Source organism: Penicillium verhagenii, assembly GCF_028828195.1.
Source record: "Penicillium verhagenii strain IBT 33310 chromosome Unknown utg000005l_segment0_segment0, whole genome shotgun sequence".
Classification (NCBI taxonomy): Eukaryota; Fungi; Ascomycota; class Eurotiomycetes; order Eurotiales; family Aspergillaceae; genus Penicillium; species Penicillium verhagenii.
In genome coordinates, this window is record NW_026643169.1 from 1,196,859 (window position 1) to 1,221,164 (window position 24,306).

The 24,306-nt window shown below is 49.0% G+C and overlaps 7 protein-coding genes across 7 annotated transcripts; 4 read left to right on the top strand and 3 right to left on the bottom strand.

The window, feature by feature from the left end:
• Window positions 1-372: 372 nt before the first annotated feature.
• N7466_004013 (beta-glucosidase) lies at window positions 373-3,037 on the bottom strand (the record flags this gene model as incomplete). The annotated part of the gene is made up of 4 exons (XM_057163410.1): window positions 373-2,269; window positions 2,348-2,591; window positions 2,662-2,866; window positions 2,921-3,037. 4 exons carry the CDS (start codon window positions 3,035-3,037, stop codon window positions 373-375), a joined length of 2,463 nt encoding a protein of 820 aa, XP_057022091.1.
• Window positions 3,038-3,346: 309 nt separating this feature from the next.
• Window positions 3,347-5,065, top strand: N7466_004014 (uncharacterized protein; the record flags this gene model as incomplete). Its single annotated transcript, XM_057163411.1, has 4 exons — window positions 3,347-3,476; window positions 3,530-4,091; window positions 4,149-4,640; window positions 4,699-5,065. The coding sequence occupies 4 exons, from the start codon at window positions 3,347-3,349 to the stop codon at window positions 5,063-5,065; spliced, it is 1,551 nt and encodes a 516-aa protein (XP_057022092.1).
• Window positions 5,066-5,825: 760 nt separating this feature from the next.
• On the bottom strand, window positions 5,826-7,502 carry N7466_004015 (uncharacterized protein; the record flags this gene model as incomplete). Its single annotated transcript, XM_057163412.1, has 1 exon — window positions 5,826-7,502. One exon carries the CDS (start codon window positions 7,500-7,502, stop codon window positions 5,826-5,828), a length of 1,677 nt encoding a protein of 558 aa, XP_057022093.1.
• A 792-nt stretch (window positions 7,503-8,294) lies between these two features.
• On the top strand, window positions 8,295-10,756 carry N7466_004016 (uncharacterized protein; the record flags this gene model as incomplete). Its single annotated transcript, XM_057163413.1, has 2 exons — window positions 8,295-8,675; window positions 8,741-10,756. The coding sequence occupies 2 exons, from the start codon at window positions 8,295-8,297 to the stop codon at window positions 10,754-10,756; spliced, it is 2,397 nt and encodes a 798-aa protein (XP_057022094.1).
• A 485-nt stretch (window positions 10,757-11,241) lies between these two features.
• iml1 (GTPase-activating protein IML1) lies at window positions 11,242-16,725 on the top strand (the record flags this gene model as incomplete). Its single annotated transcript, XM_057163414.1, has 1 exon — window positions 11,242-16,725. One exon carries the CDS (start codon window positions 11,242-11,244, stop codon window positions 16,723-16,725), a length of 5,484 nt encoding a protein of 1,827 aa, XP_057022095.1.
• Window positions 16,726-17,413: 688 nt separating this feature from the next.
• On the top strand, window positions 17,414-19,995 carry N7466_004018 (putative sugar hydrolase; the record flags this gene model as incomplete). Its single annotated transcript, XM_057163415.1, has 5 exons — window positions 17,414-17,446; window positions 17,550-17,664; window positions 17,731-17,794; window positions 17,871-18,804; window positions 18,862-19,995. 5 exons carry the CDS (start codon window positions 17,414-17,416, stop codon window positions 19,993-19,995), a joined length of 2,280 nt encoding a protein of 759 aa, XP_057022096.1.
• A 325-nt stretch (window positions 19,996-20,320) lies between these two features.
• Window positions 20,321-23,920, bottom strand: N7466_004019 (uncharacterized protein; the record flags this gene model as incomplete). Its single annotated transcript, XM_057163416.1, has 1 exon — window positions 20,321-23,920. One exon carries the CDS (start codon window positions 23,918-23,920, stop codon window positions 20,321-20,323), a length of 3,600 nt encoding a protein of 1,199 aa, XP_057022097.1.
• Between the last annotated feature and the right edge of the window lie 386 nt (window positions 23,921-24,306).

Below are 24,306 nucleotides of genomic sequence, written 5' to 3' on the forward strand. Positions count from 1 at the left end.
TTTCTTCCAGTCTGCAGATGTCAAGCTTGAAAGTTTCATAGTATCAAGCCGTCGGAATGAAAGGTTTTTCTTTCTACGCTTGATTCCGGTTCTTAAGAAAATCATTTGATAAGTCTTCCAGATTCTAACTGGAGGTTATTTCTGTAATAGGCTTAACGCCTACTTAGGCCCCGTGGGCCGTCAACATCAATACGTGCACATGTGACTGCCTAAGTAAGGCTTTACCTGTGAGCCGCAAGAGAGCTCTTCTCACGACCATCGATACATTCTAATTTGACTTTGAAAGATATACATGGGTTTTGATTAAAAACAGTGACTTAATTGATGTGAAAATCCCATACTAGGTAATCCTTAGGTATTGAATAAATACTCCTAAAGCCCAGTCCAGAAGAACTCTTTCTCAACTTTGTAAGCGGCTGAAGATATCACCGTGTTGGCGTCCTGTCGTAACTCAACAGTGTAATCCCGAGCCTTCACAACCCACGACCTCCGGTTAGGGTCCCACTCACTGAAGGCATACTTGTCCAAAGAGACTTCAACGGCCTGACTTTCTCCCGGGTTCAGCGTTACTCCATCAAATGCCTTCAAGATGCCGCCAACGTAAATCTGCACCACCTCTCTTCCAGCGACAGACCCAATATTAGTAACTGTTGTTGCAACAATCAATTCACCCGCTGACGAGCTGCCAGCCGACTTCAGAATTACTAACTCAGTACACCTGAAATTGGTGTACGAAAGTCCAAATCCAAAAGGAAATAGCGGAGACGGCTTGTTCCGAGCACGATATCCCATCTCCAGTCCCTCCTCGTATCGAATTCTCAACTCATGATCCGTTGGAAAGTTCTCGAAAGACGGAGAATCTTCGATACGCCGAGGAAATGTGACAGGGAGCTTGCCCGAAGGACTCAAGTCACCACTAATCAGATCCGCCAGAGCATTTCCCACTTCTTGACCCGCATACCAGCATTGAAGAATGGCATTCACGTCTTCGATCCACGGCATGGATATAGGCGAGCCAGTCTGATTAACCAGGACTGATTTTTGTGCTGCGCCAGCAACCACGCGAATCATTTCATCCTGAAGAGGTGATAGCGACAATGAACTGCGGTCAAATGATTCGGACTCGAATTCTTTGTTGTTTGCGGTGAATATGATCGAAACATCGCTTTCTGCCGCAAGCTGCAGCATATCTTCCCCGATCGGACTGTCAAGATTTTCGTAAAATCCAACCCGCGTGGCTTGGGGGGTAATCTTGAAGATTGGAGACGGGACCGGAGCCGTTGTTGAGAGCGTGTCGACTGTGACGTGGTACTCTTGCCCGGCTTTCATTGCGAGGCTGGCTCGGACTTCATAATCACCGGCCTGCATCACATATTCAACTCGGCAATCCTTGAAGCCACCGTGCTTCAAGACTATAGCATCATCAACACGGAGGACACTCTCTCCGCATGCTGTCACCCCAAATGTGTGGATGCCTGTTGTCTTAGGTCGGAGGACAAACCTCATGCGGCTGCAGTGCTTTGAGGCAAGCTCCGAAATGCGGGATTCGATCACCAGAGTTTGTGTTGCTTCCAGCACTTCGTGGTGTACTTGATTCTCTTCGAATGTCCATCCATTATACCAGTAGCAGTCCACCCCGGGCTTTCCTTCCCTTTCTGTTGCCATCAATGATAGTGGAGCAGACGGGATCTTCTTGAAGATAGGTACTCCGGCATGATATTTGATGTTTTCTTTGCCAAACCTCCTTTCAAGTGCCTCTAGCGGAGAGATCACATATGAAGGAGTCAACGATGCACTACCACCTCCATGAATGATTGGTGTGGTTGCTGGGGATCCAAAAACTGCAATTTTCGGATTTGTCTGTGGCAATATTGGAAGTGTGTTGGATTCGTTTTTCAGCAAAACAATTCCCTCATTTGCAATTTGTCGCACTAATGCAGCGGTATTTTCGTCTGGGGAAATGTCTTTCTCTGGTCCATCATCGCCCTTACCACCCACCTTTGATGCCAGAATAACCACATCTTCCACCAAGGAGTCAATTTGGGACTCGGGAATTTGGCCCTTTTGAACAGCTTTCAAAAGGTGATCTCCCCGGAACCGAGCAGGGCCCGGTAGTTCGAGGGCAACACCTGCCAGCACTGAAGGAACTGTTGCGTATACGCCCTCAAAATCGGAGACTATGGCTCCCTCAAAGTCCCATTCCTTTCGGAGCACGTCCTGTAGAATTGTCTCATTCTCTGACATGAAAACGCCATTGACGAGGTTATACCTATCGAAGGGTACTTAATTAGTAACGTACTGGGTACTGAGATGGTCAGAGTACCTTGTTATGTACTAGTATACGTACGAGGTCATGATGGCCCAGGGATTGGAGTTCTTCAACAGCAGTTGGAATGCATACGCGTACAGCTCTCGGAGAGTCTTCTCTTCAACGATCGTGTTCGAAGTTTTCCGGTTGGTTTCACATTCATTTCCGACAAAATGCTTAGGACATGCCGAAACGCCCTGGGATTGAACTCCATTGACAAAAGCAGCACCCAACAGCCCGGAAAGAGTTGGGTCTTCGGAGTAAGCTTCAAAGTTCCTGCCTCCTGCAATTTCGCCACTATAGTCAGTTTCTATACTGCACTCAACCGAGTTGGGACAATGGGCTTCATTTACCTAGAGGCGACCGGTGCAAATTCACTGTAGGTCCAAGAAGAAGACCGACATTTTTCGTGTTGCATTCTTGACCGATTCCCTGTCCCATTCGGAGGGCAAGATTGGTGTTGAACGTTGATCCGACGCAGGCCGCGCATGGAAAACACGTTGCTTTGGTTGAGGCGTGAATAGACTCCCCACGAACGCCGTTGGGACCATCGCTATACTATGAAATGGATCAGCGGCCGGGATTTGCCATTCAAAAAAGAGACGTACTCACCTTGATTGCCTTGATTCCATGATCCGGTAAACTAGCGGTCCGCCAATAGGAGTCGCCCGCCAATAGGGAAACCTTCTCCTCCAACGAAAGTGACTGGATTAATGATTTAAAAGACATATTAATTTCTTTGGGGTCTAGTGATATTCTGATAGCATGGGATATGGAGAATCGGCTCGTTCTTTTAATTGGACGCCTGTCCACGCCACCGATGGACATCTCCATAATCGGAATATCCGACTGTCCACTGTCCACTGTCCACTTCCAAAATTCACCCTTGGTGGGGACGGCCCTCGTACACCCCGGAATTTCCCCAGGTTTTTGCTGTTGGGGAGACCGGGATTCAATTCATTTAAGGTCGCCTGGTGTCCACTGTATCAATGGCAAGGACTGTCTAATTATTCATTCAATCAGTCCTTGTGATCAACCATGACCGACGATTTCAAGTCATCCTCTGCTCACCTTGAGTTTGAGTGGGAGGAGCCCCGATTCCTCAAGGCAGATCGGGAATTGAGCATGATAGGTACTATCAAGACACACTGGAGGTCATTGTTGATATGTAAGATTTGATACATCCAATCTTTTTTTTTCACTAGCTTACTTTCTGTGCAGGTAGCCTCTCTTTCAGTGCCGGTACGATGTTCGGCTACGACACAATTGTGAATGGCGCTTCCATCTCAATGCCGGCATTCATGATGTACTTCGGAGCCGAAGACGCTTCCGGATTATACCTTCCATCATTGTGGACTTCATTGTGGACATCTATGTCTGCCCTCGCCCAAGCGCTCTCGGCTACTGGCACGGGCTTCCTGGCTGATCGCATCGGTCGCAAATGGACGGGCGTCATTGCCGGTGTCATTGCTTTGGCCGGTGCATCGGTACAATACACTGCCCATACACGAAGCTCGCTACTTGGTGGCAAGATCGTGGGAGGACTGGGAATCGGTATGGGTATGTCTACGGGTATGACATATGCCTCGGAGATTGTCCCTCCTAGCCTTGTCCCTGCCGTTCAGCAAACATTCGTGGTATTTATCCTCATCATGCAGGCCTTGGCGATGGGTATTATCCGAATCTTCGTCACCGACCTGTCTGAGCAGGCATTCCGTAACGTGTTTGCTATTCAGTGGGGTGTGGGTGGGCTTGTCACAATTGCGTTTTTGCTCGCACCAGAGTATGTATCTCATCTATCTTATGTTCATGAGTCATCGCTAATTTTTTTTTTTTTCAGATCGCCTGTCTACTGTATTATTAATGGACGCGAAGAAGGTGCCAAAAAGCTGTTCGCACGGCTCTACCGCGACGACGCGGACCGTGAGGAGCGCTACAACCACCTGGTGAAGACAATTGAGGAGGAAAACTCCCAGCGCGAGCAAAACCAGTCAAGCTATATGGAGTGCTTCCAAGGAGTGGACTTGAGGAGAACATTGACCATGATGTTGCTCTTCGCTATTGTCAATCTAGGCGGTGGTCCCTTCCTCTCACAGTCGATCTACTTCCTCATTTCCGTCGGCCTACCCACTGTTCACGTGTTCGATGTTTCTATTGGTGGCTTCGGACTTGCTGTTATCCTCATCATGGGTAGCGGAATAGTTCTGAAGAAGGTGCGACGCAGAAACTTGGTGCTCTGGGGATGCGGCATTAACCTGCTCTTCAACTTGATCGTTGGTGTTCTCTATTGGGCCCATGGAACTGGACCCAAGTGGGCGATTGCAATTTTCATGTAAGTCTTGCACATCTGAGTCCTTCTTGCAGACTGGTATATTCTAACATGGAAGTAGGAACGTTCTCATCTCCTTGCAGGCTTGTCTCATGCAGAGCCCCGGTTGGTCAATTGCTGCCGAAATCTCCAGTTACCGTCTACGCTCCAAGTCGATGGCACTTGGAATCATGTCTCAGACATTCACCACTTGGCTTGTAACATTTGTGGTGCCCTACATGTATAATGTCGACTCTGGTAACCTCGGTGCTCGGACTGGGTTGGTCTTTGCTGGCGTTACCGTGCTGCTTATCTGGGGCGTCTGGGCCATTGTTCCTGACACTACTGGGCTGTCAACAGAGGACATTGACAATCTTTACGAGGCAAAGGTGCCTCCCAGAAAGTTTGCTACCCATAAGGTGGCCATGACAGCACCAGATGCGGCTTGAACAGCTACTTAAGTAATTATATTAAACGTAAACTTTGAAGCTTGGAATAAATACAGAGAGTTATTTCCACTTCATTCGCACAATGTCTCCAATAATCAGATTCTATGATGCTGTATGAGTAGAAGGACTAAGAGAATTGCTGCTATCTCGGCCGTGATCTTGGCTCTTGCGAGTTGTGGAAGCCTTCCCCCGATGGCATAATAGCAAAGCCAGATTAAGCGATGCATTCCATGGCGTCATTTTGCTAATAATATCTGCAGCAGCAAACATGATCAAGTTAGGTTGAGATATGTTCTCTTTATGAGTTGATCGTTGGTCTGGAGTGCAAGCCAAAGCCTCTTTCACAACGGCGAAGAAGCCATCCGACCCCCCAAACTCTTCCACCCTTTTTCTTAGATACCCAATCTGGGTCTGATCTGCACTTAGTACAAGTAACCAAACAAACACTTCGCTTAGAAAGCAAGTGATGATCTCAGGAGGTTCTGTCAGTCGTGGTGTTATTTCGCCAGCGGACAAGTTCGGCTGCACACGCAGGTCTCGGATCGCTTCCAAGCAATGCTTGAGCAAGAATCCAACTTCATCAGAATGATTTATAAGAATTTTATGCATCATGTCTATTGCGGGAGAAATCTGAGATGCACCCGCCTTTCCAAGTGCATTTTGAAGGTCCAAAACCGGAACGTGGAGACTGAGACGACCGAGGCGAAGAAGCACTTGAGAACTTTGCTGGAAATGTCTTGATGTTTCATATACAGCAACATCAGGAGCAGGAATAACTGCAAATGCTTGGTTCCAAGCCATGAGTGTTTCTAGAGAACGATGAGACGTTGATTGTAATCCAAGTATGCAAAGATGACTTACTTGACAGAGTTTCACGCCGCTTCGCGAGTGATTTACACACTTCACGTTCCGGAGGTGACAGAATAGATTCCGACGGTCGGCTTGATAAACATCTCGTCACCATGTATTCGTAGTGCGGTTTAACCTCAGGCTCGAGAGCGAGATTAAAGGTCGAATCTTTGGAGGAATCTGCTTCCCTCGACCCCGGTATTTGCCATATCTCTGTGTCAATAGTGGCCTCTGATACCATTGTGATTTGTTGTGATAGTTCAAATATGTGTACCAAGATAGTCATCAGAACGAGATGTCTCGTCCACGTATTGAGACAATATGAAGATGAAAATGAGGTCTGTAGAATTGTCACACCCGAAGTAGTGTGATGTGAAGGGGTTCCCGGGTTCAAAGGCCCCATGAAGGGGCTCACGGCAGAAGTGAAGGTTCTTGCTGGTGGAACAGATGCAGAGCCAAGTAAGGATTTCCAGCGATTAGCAGTTGCAGCATGCCAAAATTCCTCATCACAAGGACATTCAATGGTCATGAATTCGGCCAAGTTGATTGAAGCTGGTAGGTACAACAAAGATGGAAACATGCAATCGAAGCTATAGATGACCCATAACAGTCTTTTTCTGGACTCCTTCAAGACCCATCTTTGCCAAGTTCCCTCAAGACTATTACCAAATCTCTTGAGGTCTTCTCTTGCCAGGATAAATTCACTGTCGCGGATTTGCCGGCAGTAGGTGACTACCGCAGCTCGCTGGCTTTCAGAGAGCTCAAACAGTCGCTTGTTGCCACACCAAAGGCCTGCATAGGAAAGTAGTGCCAGGGCATAGACAAACATAGGATCTCTCATCAGTCTGTTATTCATCTCGAAGGCAATCTGGGAGCTCAACCTTGCCATGTCAATGAGCACGATTGAAAATCGACAGGAATGTCGCTCGCGACTGTATATAGCTCCTATGGCAATCATCGCAGCCAAAAGAGAATCAGGTAAATTATCACAAGATTTCAAGGTTGGACGATGCATGACAGGCATCTGGTGTTCAAAATGTGTGAAAAACAATTTTATAAAAATATTTGCCGTCTCCAGGTCTGGAAAATGAAGCGAGTGGAAGTTGAAGCCTCTTCTTGCGGGCTCAAGAAGAAATGCGGTCACTTTTTGATATCGCTGCTTGGAGATATCAAAACGAGCCTCGTGGTTACGTCTTAGCGAATGGTTTGCGGGTATTTCAATTGCTTTGGCGGCGGTAATTGCTTGAGAACCAGGGTCCCACTTCCAAGGCCATTTGTCTTCTTCAGAGGCTTCATTTGGAGGAGATGCCGGTCGACTCATAATTTCACCCCTGTCATTGGAGCTCCGATTCTCATGGTTATGATCGACTGTGGCTTGATCTTGATCTACATCCATGGACAGGATTGGTGCGGCATTGAAAGGTGGCATTGACCCTGATTCCAAGAGAACCGACATGATATCTTCGTCAAACCGCATATCTTCAAATAGACACGGTTCCTGTATCCACCGGAGCAGATCGTCGTCAAATGTAGGATTTTCGGGGGGTTGGCTCGTCCAATCACGAGCATGCTCAGTTCGGATTTCCATGTTTAATGAATGGGCAGAACCCCAGCCAATTCCACCCTCATTTTGGGCATCGTTTTCTGGAAGGGATCCAACATGAGGAGAATCCAAACCAGATGAAGCCTCATTATTAAGCGTTCCGACCGATCCAGTCTCATTAAACACATTGGAAGATTGTGGTGTGACTACTTCATGATCGTTTGGAGACTGCGTTGACCTCCTCGGATTTGCAGTCGCGTTGTGGGATGTCTGTGTCTTGTGAATCGCCTCATGACGCTGGCGTGCATCACTTCTAGTGAATTCTTTTCCACAAATGGGGCAGCGGTGCAACTTTTGTTTTTTGTCTACGTTGGATTATGATAAGCATACAGACAGAAGTCATTGTGGATCTGATACTGACGGATCCGAGCATGACGGTAGACGTTTTCCCGCCGAGAAAACTCCTTTGGGCAAAATTCGCATCGAAAGCGAGTCGACGACTCTGGGGTTGAGGCAGACATGGAGAGTGGAAAGTGGAAAGTGGACAGTGGACACTGTCCACACAAGAAATTAAAGGAAGCTAAGAAAATGTGGGGTAATCATGTGAGTTCCCCCAGGTCCTGGCTCCTACTACTTAAGGGAAAGTTCAAACTCCCGCCTTGGTAAGCTGTGGTCAAGTGATTTAGTTAACTAGTCATCCATTTGTCGGGCTAAAGCCTGCCGCTCGGGTTATCCGGGATCCGATTTTCTACCCCGGATTGTCTATATGAGCCACAACACTTCACCGAAATCTTATTTTTCTTTCAATTTCTAATCAAAAGAGGAGACAGAGTCAAGATGACATCTTCCACTTGGACACAAACCCCACCATGGATCTGGCTGCCAACACATCATGAGGATGAGAGCCAACCTGGTCGGTATTTCCTTTTTCGCAAAAGCTTCCAATGGACTCAGCCATATGGGCTGCGTGAGTTTCCAGTGCACGTTTCTGCCGATAGTCGATATCGACTTTTCATAAATGGCCACCGGCTCAGCTTTGGTCCTTGCAAGAGCTATCCGGAACGTTGGTACTATGAGACAGTCGACATTCTACCTTATCTCACCGAAGGTGAAAATGTGATCAGTGCTCGCGTTTTGCGGTACTCTTGCGTTCATACCGGCTCTTCGTCGATCATTAGTACCGAGTTGCCCGGTCTGATGGTACACGCTGAAATCGAGGTGAGTGCTCTAAAATTATTATACATAACCAACCTATCATGTACATTTCACTTATATATAAGCAGGGACTATCCATCTCCACAGGTCCCTCATGGAGATGTTTACAAGAAGAAAGCCGCAGGATTATTCCTCACTCGGAGTGGAATTATCTTTTAGGGCCTCCTTTCATGTCAAACAACGAGAGAGTAACAGAAGACAATGCGCTTTCTGGTTGGGATCGAGCGAGGTTCGACGATAGCGCCTGGGAGTCCGCCATTTTCCAATTTCGCCCAGTGAAAATGCTCCCAATCCAACGTCCGTGGAAGCTAGAACCACGTCCCATTCCAGATCTTCCAGAAATTTCAGGAAGATTTGATGGCATTGTGAAATGCCAAGGATCAATTTCGAAAACACAGTGGAATGGTTTCATCAAGGGAGATGGAGATTTGATTGTACCCGCCGGAGAAACTGTGGTCGTCGACATTGAATGCTCATCTTTGACAACGGCATTTATCAACCTGGAATGTGGTGAAGGGTTGGGATCAATTATCACATTCCTATATTCCGAGTGCTACGAGAAAGATCTTGGGATTGATATTGCTCCTTTCCCTATGCCGAGAACCAAGCTGCTCAGATCCGACTCCAATGGTCGCCTATATGGAGTGAAAGATATCTATACAGTCACCGAAGGTCAAACTGATCAGACTTTTGAACCTTTTTGGTTCAGAGCATTCCGATATGTTCAATTAAATATCGTGACATCATCTCAGCCCCTGACACTCAAGGGCTTTACTCTTCGCGAGACATCATACCCCCTCGACATCTCTACTGAAATACAGGCTGGACCAGAACTTAATAAGATCTGGGATGTTAGTCTACGGACTCTCCAAAATTGCCGACATGAGACATACGAAGATTGTCCTTTCTATGAGCAAAACCAGTTCATATCTGATTCCCGACTGCAAATGCTCTTCACATATCAATTATCATCGGATGATCGACTTGCTAGAAAAACGTTGGAAGAATTTCACGCCAGTCAGACTCCCAATGGCTTGATCAAGGCGCAGTTTCCGGCCGGTTTCAACAGTAAACAAATTCCTCAATTCTCATTGTATTGGGTTGCAATGGTGTGGGATCACATGAGATACTTTGCGGACAAAAAGCTTGTTCGGCGGTACTTGAGCACTATTGACGGAATCCTCAACCATTTCGATGACCGAATTAATGAGCTCGGCCTGGTCGGTCGATTTGACGACGATACATGGCCCTTCATTGATTGGGTGGCTCAATGGTCGGTCCCAGGGAAGATCTTCGAGTCCTGTATGCCTCAATCATATACCAAACAAGGCGCAGCAACTTTCAATACTCTTCTCTATATTGTTGCTTTGATGCAGGCCGCCGATCTGTGCGAATTCATGGGGAGAAAGGATACTGCATCAGAATATTCTGCCCGTGCACAAGCTCTCCGCGATGCTGTGAATAAACATTGCTTTGGCGATGCGCTTTATCTGGATGGCCCGTCAACAAATGAATACAGCCAACATAGTCAAGTGTTTGCTATTCTTTCCGAGACAATCACCGGCACAGCAGCTCGAGAGTTGATGGTGCGCACAATGTACAATTCTTCATTAGTGCAATGCTCCAGTGCTCTGCAATTTTACGTGTTCCGTGCTGTGGAGAAGGTCGGTCTCTACAACAAAATGTTCCCCGCTCTTTTGGACCCGTGGAGGCGTATGCTTGCGGATGACTTGACGACATGGGCCGAGTTTGAACAGAATCCTCGAAGCGACTGCCATGGATGGAGTGCTTGTCCAGTCAATGAAATTGTTACTCAAGTTTACGGAATTAAGCCAGCCAATCCGGGATTTAAACGTCTCCGCATCGAGCCACAAATGGATCTCCTCACCGCAGGAGAGGGAACATTTGTTACCCCTGCTGGAAAGATCAGGTTAAAATGGGCTGAAGATGAGAATCTGGAAGTCGAAGTTTCCACTGATGTTGAGGCAGAAGTTATTTTTGGAGGCTCTTTGTATGTTGTTCGATTTTCAGCCGGGAAAACAGTCTCTTTTCTCAAAGAGACTGAGTCTATGGTTATAGTGTAAACTCTTATATCAGATGGATAAAGCACTCGAGGACAATGTTTATCTTCTAGATAGACTTGGACTAGTTGACGCCGATAGATTTCAAAATATGAAATATTCTACGATTTTTGACTATGCCCATCCATCCCTTCCATTCTTGATGGACCGCCGGTAGTACTGTGTAGGAGCTTCAACATCCAAAATTGGCGTTTCCCTGCCCTTTATAATTGAGCTACCTTTCAATTATTTCACATCCTTTACTATCAATAGTCCAAATTACCCATTCATACAGCGATTTTTCTTTTCTTTTTCATTTCGATTCAAATGCGTGAAATGCCATTTGTGGCCTGAGATTCGAGGCATCACTTTCCCCACGTGAGCTACCCGGAGAGGTCTTATCGCTCAAGCTGGATTATCCGCTAATTCCCCAAATCAATTCCGGTCGAAGCTAAGCTCCGGGGAAGCTCTCAATTCCTCTGCGATGCAAGGAAGCTGAAATCAAAAGCATGTCTTTGCGCGGGCCGATGCGGCGGTCGCACCTTCGGCAGGTGAGCGCTGCCAGCTTGGAGACCCTTTCGACCATCCACACCGAGACATCCTATCGCGAACATGGCCCCACGCCAGATGAACGAACCATTCGGCTATCCACCAGCCTGGCCCGGCACCAATGCACTCTGTGGGTTCACGATGAAATGTTTTCGAGGGAGGATATATTATTAAATCCGTCAGCGTTCGGAGAAAGTGGAATTCAAGTTGGGGATGTGGTGGAGATCCTACCCGTTCGTGCTTCTGGGGACATAATCCACTCCACCTTGAAGCCGGACGCGGGCGCGAAGACGGCCCGTGATGGTCATGTGGACTTGAATCTGGGGTCGCAATCCGAAAGCACGTCTAAATTTAAAACGCCATTTCAAAGTCGATGTCTATTTGTCGTGAAGCCCTTGCCGCAAGATGTGAAGACGCGCCATCCCAAGCTGGAGATCTCAGTGACCAGTAGCGTGGCCAATATCTTCGGTTTCAAGAACAGAACTCAAGTCACACTTTCAATTGTTGATCGCGAACAATGCGCCGCGTCTCATGTTGACATTTCCTTTCGGGATCAGTACATGGTTCGGTCTGACATGTGGCGATTGGTCATGTCTGAACTTGTCGATAAGATCATCTACAAGGGGCAAAAAATAATTTTCATGGGTAGTATTAAAGTGACTATCAAGAATATTTTTATTCGAGGGAAGAAAGTCCTATCAGGGTACTTCGCGCCTCATACAATTCCTGTCTTCCGCAGCGAGTCCGCGAAATATGTCCTGTTCATTCAAATGTCCAGGGAAATGTGGGATTTTGACTCGGAAGGATCTGGAGACATTCTTTTCAGTCGCGTGATAAACGGATTTTTGCCAGAACTTTTCAAACGATGGGCTAACTCTGACGCGAAGCATTTGGTCACCATTGTGCTCTTCACGCGAGTTGAATACGACACTTCCGCACACCCCAGTATGTCTCAGCTCAATTCTGGGAACCTAGCAGGCGTTTCGGGTCCGAACAATACTCCAACTCGAGATTTCTATCGTGTTGTCGTGAACGATATGGCAAGCGGCCACTGGACTCAAATCTTGGATGAGCTCAAAAAGAATTTTAGAACCTTTTTGAGGGACGTGTCGATTTTGAAAACAGATGACCTGGATGCTGCCTCGGGTAGCGGCATGAAGACGTCCTCCAAGCCGCATACCGCAACCATTGCTGGACGCCCTAGTACTGCGTTGCGTGGCAATATCCTCGAGGCCATCCATCTTGCCTCTGCTCACCTGGCCTATGACCATATTGATCGAGATCTGGTCCATACAGGAACCTCTATCATTGTAATTACCCCGGGAAGTGGTGTGTTCGAAGTGTCATACGAGTCTTTGGCCTCTACAACCGAGGCTCTGACAAACCGTGGCATAGCAATCGATCTAGTCTGCTTGAGCCCAATGCCTCTGCACTCTGTACCGCTCTTCAAATATCGGGAGCCGGCAGAACGTCCCACTGGCTCCTTAACAACTCCGCTCGAAACGCCGAAACTGTCACCCGAAGTCCACCATTCAATATCGAGTCTTGTAAGCCGATCATCCTATCTCTCACCGGGTTCTTATCTCTCCGCAACCCGCATGCGTGAGCGAGGTCTGCCAAGGTCTAAAGAATGGAGCTACGGCATCCCTCACTGGCTCGATATTTCATATTGGAATCCTGAAACCTATCGCGAAGCCCGGCGCATCTTGAAAAAAGATCTCAATGCTCCTATCCCGTACACCGTCACCCGGCCGTACAAAGCATTTACTCCACGTGTGCGTATGTACGAGATTCAAATGATGGGTGTCATGGAGAGTGAACAATCCAACATATCCATTCCATACCTCCTCGAAGGACGTGACCTCATCAAGCCACGTACTTGGATAGGGCCAAGTCCAGCAGTTCGTCCGCCACCAAGAACGCGATTCGCCAATACCTCATCTCAGAAAGTGCAATATAGTGATAGCCTACGACCAGAATCCTTTATTGAAAATGCTGCAGATCAGAGTGAAGTCCTAACCAGGGAAACACAAAAGTCTCGAAAGTCTGTCATGGCTTGGATGGACCAGTATGATGATAATGTCTTTGCCGCAACGACTCGAAGAAAGGACGTTCCGAAGCCTAGAAACAAGCGCCTGAGTGAGCCGGAGGTTCAGGGTACTGGAGCGCATGAGAGGATGTCGGCGCGATCTGTCTTGCATCTACGCGAGCATGAGACTAGCACGGCTGAAGCACCGCGGGCTGGTCTCCGAAGAATTGACGGGTCTACTCCTTCCCAAAAGAGTACAGGTTCTTCGAAGAGTAGCACGTCACCCAAAAAGTCGGCACTGAAAACCAGACCAGGGCCGCCTGCTTCACGAATTTCTCGGACAATCAGCTTTGCACTTCGAGGCTTGATTTCCACCCCTCCAAGGGCCCAGGCAAGCACCGGAGTTCACGTAGAGCATGCAAGTGCACTTCCGATGTCCAATCAAAGGTCCTCTGGTGGGACTTTCTCCGATACCAAAAGCATCATTTCCTTGAGTCCATCCGAAACAACGTCGACGACAACCATCACTGACAGGGCATCCCCACCATCTACTCCTCCCATGCTTGCACAGCATACCCGTTTGACTCCATCTAAGCCAATATCCATCAAGACCCCAATGAAAAAGCCGCCTGGCAGCCCAGAGCGACTGGAACCTGGAAGACCCCAGGGCTCACTATCAACGTCTGCGACTGACACACCTTTTATCAATCGCGATGAGGGACCAAGCCGGACCAATGATCATAATAAAGTCGAGATTACCCTCAACCATAGTTCTCGTGACACGTCAAGGAGCTCACCGGGTAAAGCCTTGGCACCCTGGGTACGATCGGTTAACCCTTGCAATACTCCAAAAGATGTGTTGCGCAAGGCTAGCTGGTTTGGCCGTTGGCAACATGCGTACCCTCGCCCCCCTCACGTTGCGGTGGTTAAGTGGAAGAGCTTGAAATCACCTGCAGTGCTTCCTTTGACCACTGAAGAATTCCCCACCTCAAGCGAACTTACCTCAGATTACCTACAGACCCCTTATCGTGTCTTCACGAATGACGATACAGATGGAATCGAGACGCCAAAGACTCGAGGATTTCTCTTACGTGAGATGATTTCGCTTCGATTGTCTCATGGCTTTCAGATTGTTGTGGGCAGGAACGTGGCAGAGGTCTCGGGACAACCGGCCCTAGAGTCACTAAATGTTTTCGACACCCGCGGACTCGAGCGAGATGGAGTCATCGTTTTTCTCTCCAAGGGTAACGCCATCCACCGTCTCATAACTGTAGACGGAGGAGAAATTGAAGTGACTCGCTTCACGCATCATACAGCAGAATCCCTCTTATTGCCCAAGCGATCTAATTTCACGCTGTACCAGCCGGCCATGAGAACTATCCTTAGCCAGAAGTATGAGATCAAAGACATCAAGCTGGATCCCACCGCTGAAGAATATAATTGGAATCTTGCTGATAATTATCTGGCTGGTCACCGAGATTACATTCACAATCCGGCGCAGCAGCTGCATTTCTGGCGAGTTCGTTTTGTCTTGATTCCAATGCAACTACACCCTCACTCTCGCCGTCACCTGCAATCTTTCAACGAGGATAACGAGGAAGAGATTCATTTGCTCGGCATCAGCCAGCTAACTCATATGTGGCAACGAAACAAATATGTGTCTCCGGAGGAAAAAAGATTTGAGTCTGCGAACAAAAAGCGAGATCAGAATCCGCTCAATATCATGTACCAAACACGAAATCCGTCCGAGGTTGTTGCAGCGGAACTTGATCGTGTACTTCTCACTGACCCGGGGCTTGACAACCCGCCCGCCCAGCTACTGCCAGAGGAAGAATTGATGGAAAGGTCTGGCGTCATTATATCGGCACTCTCGCAAATGATTCAAGGCGAGAAGGGGGTCCGTATGATGGATAGACGATGGCATTGGAGGTTACACTACAATTGTTTCATTGGTTTCGAGCTCACTACCTGGTTGATCCAAAATTTCCGGGATATTGAAAGTCGTGAGGAAGCAGTCGAGTTTGGTAATGAGTTGATGAAACATGGGCTGTTCCAGCACGTCGAGAAGCGACACAACTTCCGGGATGGTAACTATTTCTACCAGATGTGCGCTGATCATCGAATCACGCGACCCGAATCCCGAGGTAGTTGGTTCCCCCAACTTCGATCAGACAAATCAGTGCCCTCAACTCCGGCAATTGGAAAGGACTCTCCTTCCAGCCTTCGCGCTCGCTCTGACAGCATTGACGAGCGCATCCCACCAACGCCAACTACACCGTCTAAACCCAAGAATAAGGTTGCCATCATGTTATCTAAAAGCCTGAAGTACGAGGTGGACAACCGCAAGCGGTCAAATCGCCCTGAAGTGATTGATCTTCATTATGACCGGTTGCATAATCCTGAGAATTGCTTCCATATTGAGCTTAGCTGGATGAGTACGACGCCAAAGCTGATCGAAGACACTGTTCACTCTTGGGCCTCCACCTCGGAGAAATTTGGCTTGAAGCTGGTTCAGGTGCCCATAGCCGAGGCCTGCGCCATTGACAAGACACAGCCTTTCCGAAAGCCTTTCCGAATCAAATTGAAGGTTCCACCACCGAAGGGACCTGTTCACACTGTGTTCAACAACGCATCTTTTGCGCAACCAGGACCACCAGACCGTCTCTATTACCAAAAGTGCATCCTACGCAAATTCGATTTCGTTCTGGATTTCGAGGCTTGCAGCGCATTCCCGGCAGATGTCGAAGTTTCCTTCTCCTGGGGTAAGCCTGACTACAAGTACCCGCAGTTCATCCACCGTACAGGCAGCGTCCTTGCCCAGATCACGGATGAAGGAGACTTTTTACTTCTCGCAAACCGACTGGTCAGCACCCGCAGCGTTGCAAGTAGAGATGCAGGCCGCTACGATCATGGTCGCCAGGATTATCGTGGCCGTGCACCGAATCACGACTCTCTCGATCGCCTCTCCCCACGTCTTTCTCCTTTGGTTCGTCCTTTACACGACATTGGAAGCCCTCTGCCCACACCGGGGGGTGCACCGAGTCTCGACTCGGCAAATTTGTATCGGGCGCCAGAGCATGTTCTCAATGCTCTAGCTGATTTCTGCAAGGATGCAGCTACACTGGAGCAGTTCTACAGCGAGTCCCATATTCGTCCCGCGTCAACCAAGGTCGAACCTGCCACCACCCATCTCATGGATACCTCTATTCCGTCACTTGAGCTTCCCGCCAGTGTCGTCAGCCACCACATCTCGCCTCCGCCTGGCTTGCCGTCTAGAGTGTTTGGTGAGCCCCGTGAGTCACGGGATGGATTGATTTCGCCGGAATTAACTCGAGCGAGGGCTCGAGGCGAGAGTGTGAGCTACAAGGGCAGTCCACGGAGTCCAAGGAGTGGTGCTCTCCGGCCTCTGGCTTGAGAATGGCCATGTTTGTCATTTGCTAGTAACTTACTGTATCACGCTTTTAAATACCCTGTACCCAGTTTAATGTACTGCGATTTTGAACAACCAACATTTGATGTTGTACTATCACCGCGTCCTGTCTTCCGAGATTTGACTTCCAATGTTGTTCTGCATAGAAATTACCCGTATAACCGAACCGAGCTCCCAAGGATCAACGCCACCATAAGGAAACTAATTTAGCCAGATTCAATTCACCCGACCCCGCCAACCCCTGGTCGGGTGGCTGCGCCAATTATAACTATGCCTAGCTATACATTCTGGAGCTCTAAGCTACTATCATAGGTCCCCATCATCTCTGGGATGCTGCCCCGCTTGACGTGTTTCCTGTAAAACAGACCTCGGAAATTGTATGCATGACTACCTGTGGATCTGGACTGCTTTCTGGGCCGGATGGTCGTCCGTGTCGAATGGAGGTTCCCGAGTCCATAGAGCTTCTTGAAAATGAGCTATTGTCGTCGCTTTTTTTTTGTCAATGATTTTTTTTTCTTCTCTAAGCTCCTTGAATTGCAATTTCTCATCAATATCTTGTCTTCCTTCTTCCTGAGGAGTTTGAAGATAAATTCCAAGGTTGCCTTTGCTGTGACTGAAGGCCCCGCTTCTACACCAAACCCCCACAGTCTTTCGCAACGGCGATCTTGACACAATGAAGTTCACAGCTGGAATGTGGTGCCTGCAGGTAAATCAATCTTTTATCAGAAGATCCAATCCTTCTCATCTCTTTGGAAAAGGAGGAAGAAAAAAAAAGTGAGAAAAAGGACTAATCCATACATGTTTTGTAGGAAGGCGTCCGCATCGACTGGATGAGCAATGTGGAGCGGCTCCGCATCGAACAAGAAAGCGTCAATTTGCTTCTAAACAAGTTCCAACGTCACCGCGGCGATACTCTAAACTCGCGTATGCATCCAAATACTCGAATATGAGCTGCAATTGATTGCTGAGACTAACTTCAACTCTTAACAGCAACAATTTCGGCCCAAGTCACCTCTCCGCAAGAAGGGATCATCGGCGTGAAACTAGTGCACTGGTAAATTGTCCACCAATGAGAACCCTCAGATCTACTCTTTGATCCATTTTATTAACCGCGGTCCTTGATCTCCCAGGGCAGGACAAGTCGACAACGGCCCCCATTACGACATTAGCCAATCCAATGGACACACCGATATCAGCCATGACAAATCGACCAACAGCCTGAACTATGGCAGTGGGTCTATGAAACTCGATATCAACACCGCAGCCAACGAGCTAGACTTTGTCTTTCGCTCTCCCTCGAATAAAAAGCTTACTGGCCACTCTAGCCGCGCAATCGGCTATGTCGGCGATACGCGGAGCGAGAAGTACAGTACCGCTGATGGTATCTACGCTGAAAGGCAGGGGTACATGCTCATTGGTCTTGATCTAGGTGTTGGCGAGAAAATCTACGGACTAGGCGAGCGGTTCGGACCCCTTGCTAAGAATGGACAGACGGTTGATATCTGGAATGAGGATGGAGGCACCTCGTCCGAGCTGGCGTATAAGAACATCCCATTCTACATGTCCTCGAAAGGGTATGGCGTCTTCGTCAACCACCCGGGAAAAGTGAGTCTGGAAGTTCAATCTGAGCGGACGACCAGAGTCAATATCTCCGTTCCCGGCGAAGAGATCGAGTACTTTGTTGTTTATGGCGAGACGCCCAAGGATGTCTTGAGACGGTATACATCTTTAACGGGACGTCCGGGCCTGGTGCCATCTTGGAGTTACAATCTCTGGCTGACGACTAGCTTTACGACAAACTATGACGAGCAGACGGTCACTGGATTCCTGGATGGGTTCCGGGACCGAGATATTCCGCTGGGCGTGTTTCATTTTGATTGTTTCTGGATGAAGTCTTACCAGTGGTGTGATTTCGATTTTGATACGGAAATGTTTCCTGATGCTGGCGGGTACATGAAGCGGCTGAAGGAGCGTGGCTTGCGGATTAGTGTGTGGATTAATCCATACGTTGGACAAGCATCGCCCTTGTTCGAAGAGGGCAAGAAGAACGGTTATTTCATCAAGGTATGCAGGGTTCTCTTTCCACTTTCTATCTGAGCAGAGTGAAACTGACGGTTCCAGCGCACCGATGGCTCTGTCTGGCAGTGGGACATGTGGCAAGCTGGCATGGCTGTCGTGGACTTCACCAACCCAGCCGCTTGCCGTTGGTACACCGGCCAGTTAGAACGTCTCATGGAGATGGGCGTGGATAGCTTCAAGACCGACTTCGCGGAACGAATCCCTACAAAGGGAGTCAAGTACCACGATAACTCGGACCCAGAGAGGATGCACAATTACTACGCACTCCTCTACAATCGCATCGTGTACGAAACCCTCGAAGCCGGCGTAGGCCACAACCAAGGCCTCTTGTTCGCCCGCAGCACCGCGCCAGGCGGCCAGAAGTACCCCGTACACTGGGGTGGAGACTGTGAGAGCACGTTCGAAGCCATGGCCGAGTCCCTGCGTGGCGGACTCAGTCTCATGCTCTGTGGATACATCTTCTGGGCGTCGGATATTGGAGGGTTCGAAGGGACGCCGCCACCTGCACTTTATAAGCGATGGGTGCAGTTTGGACTCTTCTCGTCTCACTCCAGACTCCATGGATCGTCGTCGTTCCGAGTTCCTTGGATTTATGGCGAGGATTGCTCGGCTGTGCTGCGGGATTGCGTGAAGCGGAAGATTCTTCTTACGCCATATATTCTCCAGGAAGCGTTGAGGGGACATCGAGACGGCACGCCGCTGATGAGGCCGCTTTTCTTGGAGTTCCCGGAGGATCTGAATACGTATGCCATCGACACGCAATACATGTTCGGATCAAACCTACTGATCGCGCCTGTTTTCTCGGAGGATGGCGTGGTGACCTTTTATGTCCCGAAGGTTGAGGGTGTGAATGGGAAGTGGGTTTCATGGTTTGATCATTCCAAGTCTTATGAGGCTGGCCAGTGGTATACTGAGACTCATGACTTTGATACTTTGCCTGTTCTTGTTCGTCCAGGATCAGTGACATTGATAAATCCCACACTCAAGACACCCGAGGATGATGCATTGTCCGGTGTGCAGGCATTGGTCAATGGACATTTGGCCGTGGAAACGACTGTTGAAGTCGTGAACCCAAGTCAAACAGATGAGGTTTTGAAGACAATTCAGCTCTCGCCTACGGAGGATGGTAAGGTGGTTCAGTCTGAGGGACATCCCATTGAAATTATAAGTATCTAGGCAGATTGACATACGGGACGAAAGATTTTCTCATAGATAATATTACTATTCAGTAGCTGGTTCAATGCAGAATTCTTGAAATTGGATTTGAATATAACGATGGGCTTGGCAAGAAAATGCAAGGCCTTGACAAATAGTGGGTATCATGGTCAGAACAAGGGATGAATGCATGCAAATAAACAAAAAATCAAAATAAAAGCCACCAGTCTTGCGTTCACCCAGCGCAGATGACTTTGATGGCTTGAGTAGTAGGTATGCAGAACAATACAAGGTATGCAAGGAATTGCTGAAGGCTCAGAACATGTACAATCCAGCATCAAGCAAACTACCAGGATTCTTCAACCTCAAGAAGCCATTTCCGGATGCCCTCACGTAAGGTGTTATCGGCACCTGCCATGGCTCTTCTTCGCTCTCGATCCGCTAGCCCCAACTCACCGTCCACATCTTCTCGGCAGTGTTCAGCAGTGACAAGACGGACAACCTCTTCAAGAGCACCAAGAACCATCTTACGACACTCAGTGCGGGGAACTTCAGCTAGAGGATCTTCAGCACGAGGGGTCGTTTGACCTTTGTCTTCGGCTCTGCGTGCACGTGTTGGAGATGGGGCCCGAGAGTGAGCAAGCGACGAATACCCACTTTGACCAAGGACCCGCTCAACAGCATCGACGAGAATACCATCAAGGTCCATGACAGGCTCTTCAATGAATCGCTCGTCCACGTATTGGGGGTCGCGTCCTTCGAGAACGGCGGTTTCTGGGGATTTGGCATACCCGGAAAAGAAGCCGGAGAATGATGTAGAGGAGGCTGTGGAGTTACGAGTGTGCCCAACAGCCGGGGAAGGAGGGGTATGATTTGGCCCATAATGTTGGCCCACGATGATCTTGCGTCTCAATCGCAGGCGCTTAATAGAGGAAGATCGAGTGTCCGCGATCAAGGTTGTTGCGACATCCACCCATCTCTCAGATCCTTCCGCATCAGGAGTCGAGGGTATATATGGGGAAGGCTCAGCCTGCATTGCACGTTTGATGTCTGCTTCTAGAGTAGCATATGGCCGTACCGCTTGCAAGGAGAAATCTTCATGGAAAGATTTGAGCCATCCAGCAACGTGTGTACTAGAACCATCATTTTCCTTTGCAGTATTATGAAATCCGGAGCCGCTGCTATGGGTGGACGGAATGGCATCGAAACTTGTGATTGAAGTTCTTGTCTTTTTGGGTGAGGCAATGGTAGAATCACCCGAAGAAGAGAGTGACAGGAATCCAGGAAGTGGGAGATCGACATCTACGATCCCTTCTTCTGCCCGAACTGATAACTTCAAAGGCGATTCTCGGACTTGGCTTGTAAGCGACGATGGTTCCGGGGATTCATCCTTAGCGCTGTGGGTAGCAGCAGCTGGAATCGAAATATTCCCACTCGTAGGAGCGGTATCAGGACGATGCTCAATAATGTCCTCTGTAGCTTCCTTTACCATCTGGTTCAATGTAGGCTGAGCACGCATGGGCGGGCCAGCTATTGTAGAAACTGATCGCTTTCGCGCATCAATCGGGGAATAAATATCACTACCCTTAGTTGACGACTCCTGTCGTGAGCTCCATAGCCCAGAAAATAAGCCACCCCAGCGGCCTTCGCCAGCTGGAACACTACCATTAGAACCCAAATTCGAGCTGTCACTTCTTCGCAGGTTCTTGAGCAGATTCTCCGAAGCCAAGCTTTCATTTGCATCGGCAGCACGGTCAGGTCCTCCCTGACTTACACGACTTTGTTGTGATGTGAAGTGTGGAACAGGAACTGTGCTTTTCTGGGTCGTCATAGAGGTTGTTGCGCCACTGGTAGCGCTGGGCCGTGGGTCCTTTGCCTGAATGGTTGCACTCAATGTTTTCATTGACCGAGCATCTGATCCCCTACGGGCGGGTGTGAACTCGGCTACAGGGGGCTGGTCGATGCCCTCAGATAATCGCTGAGGTGTGTCTTGAGATGAGGCGCTTACCGAGCGCCGGTGGTGACTAGTGTCGCCTGGACATAGCCGCTGTGCACGGGCACGTCGCTCAATTGCTCTTCTCAGGGATTCTTGTCGCAGCACGGGGACAGTAGGTGGACTTTGAGAAACAGCGCGCATTGATGCCGATGTGCCAGGACGAAGCGGGGAAGGTAACGGTTCTATGCGCTGCTTAGACGGTAGGAAGGCCGAGAGCAAGAAAATGAGACGGCGGGCAGTCATTTTGTCCGGACAAATAATGACAGTTCGGTGGGCAAGAACGGGATCAACGTCTTGTTGAGCCTTTTGCTGTTGGCTGTGCCGGCGGCGGTACCATTCTGGGCCTAGAGAATTAAGCCACTCCGTATGATTGCCCAGGAATGCCGTGAGCAGCACCAGGAAGAAGAAATTGCTCTCCTTGTCGCCAAGGCCTCGAACAATTGAGCGACCCTCCTCTCGCCACACGCCCCAGCGACTTTGGCCAGTTACAACATATGGGGTCTGAAGGGCTAAGCTGATGCGACGGCTACTGCGTATCGCCTCCTCCTTGAGTTTGGAATTCACAGACAAGATGTTGGCAGGCAGATGGACAATGGTTTGATTAGTCCGTTGCATATTGGGTGGCTTGTCGGGTTTTGGATGTGGCCCTGACATAGAGTCAACCTTCCGCAATAAAAACAGGATTTCGTTGCGCGCGAGTCGCTCTAGGTGAGATAACGTTCGAGTAATGACATCCCAATGATCAACCAACAGGTCCAAACGCTCATCCAAACTCGCTGGAGGAGACGCAGATGACAGACTATCATCAAATAGAAAACCAGGCCATCGGTAATCCGAGTCCAAAGAGCTAGACAGCCCTGGCCGAGGGGAGTCAGGAGCAAGGGTGCTGAATCGCGACACAGGTCGTGGTGCATTCCGTGCCAATAGAGGAATTTGGATAGTAATAGCGACAGCATACATGGGAGTTTTCTTCTCCTTTATCTTCTTGCGTTTTGCAATATCCGGGAAAGGAAATCCCATTTCTGGCAGAGACTCTTGGTAGAGGGCACTGGCATAATCATGACGCTCAGCGGATGCCTCGGCTCCTTCTGGAAGGTTGACGCTAAACATCCGAGTCACAAGAACGGTAACTTTGGAAGGTGGCTTATCGGGCCCTTTGGCTGGTCCAAATTCTGCCGAATTTCCAGTAGTGTAGGCTCGAGCAAGTGGGCTTCGTGCTGCAGGTGACATGCTTGCCCCTATTGGTGGGTCATCATCAGCAGAGATGATGTGCATTTTTGTAGAGGATCCACGGTAGCTAAATGCGCTGCTACCGAAGATGCAATTGAGAAGACCAGTATCATTGGCGTCCACACCATGCCGCGAAGTGCCGGGGTCGTGTTGTGTTCCCGTTTGAGCGAGTGTGGAACTGCGACCTCGTGCTCGTGAGAAAGCACCAGGACCCGCAGGTGTTGGTCTACGTGCATCTGCAGCCGAGGAGAGGGGGCTGGATTCAACGACGGAGGACTGGGTGAGGAAGTTCCGACGAGATCCACGAGAGAGACTGGAGACAGCACGGGAATGCCTGCCGCCAGTTTGATCGAGACCTTGTGAGTCGATCCCGAGACCGGTGGGTGACGGATCTGACGCACGAGTGTCTAGTAGGATACACGCGTCACGGTCCCCTAGGGCGTTCTGTGCCACAACCACTCGAAAGTCCTTAATGGCATCTAGTTCCATTCCTCCACGGTCATCGTAAGCACCAGCTGTTGAAGCGTTCGGGGAGTGGAATGTGGTCTGGAGGGGGTATGCGTGGGTATTCGAACGGCGGAGCAAGCTGGCATCGGGAAAGAGAAGGCCGGAAGTGTGTTCCTCCTCAGTGACTGATTCGAGAGGGGTGCCATTGTTTCGTGGGTTGAATGCTGCAGGGTTCAGGCTTGAAGCAGCTGTGCTTAAGAGTCGGCCCAGCATAGTGAAGTTGTACCACGGGAAAGCCCGGGATAATTATACTTGAAGGTGCAGAGAAATAAAAACGGTCCGGTCTAGAAACGCTGTGTAACGATGGGTATCAGACAGCTAGATAAAACTAGACTGCATCTACCCATTTCTTAGTTCCACTGGGCAGATACCATCATAAGCAGATGGTAAGAGGGGCAATAAAGCGTGGTAATTGAGGGGAGAAATGAAGTGAAGTGAAGTGGGATGAGGTGCAGCACAGAGTGGGGCGAATTTGAAGAAGCAATTGGGAATTGGCTGATAAAGCACCCCACAAGCGAGCTGGGTGGGTAAGGTCTGACAAAGATCAATTAACCCCGACCTTGGAAGAATTGGGGCAAGGAGTAGTTCTTGAGGAAAGA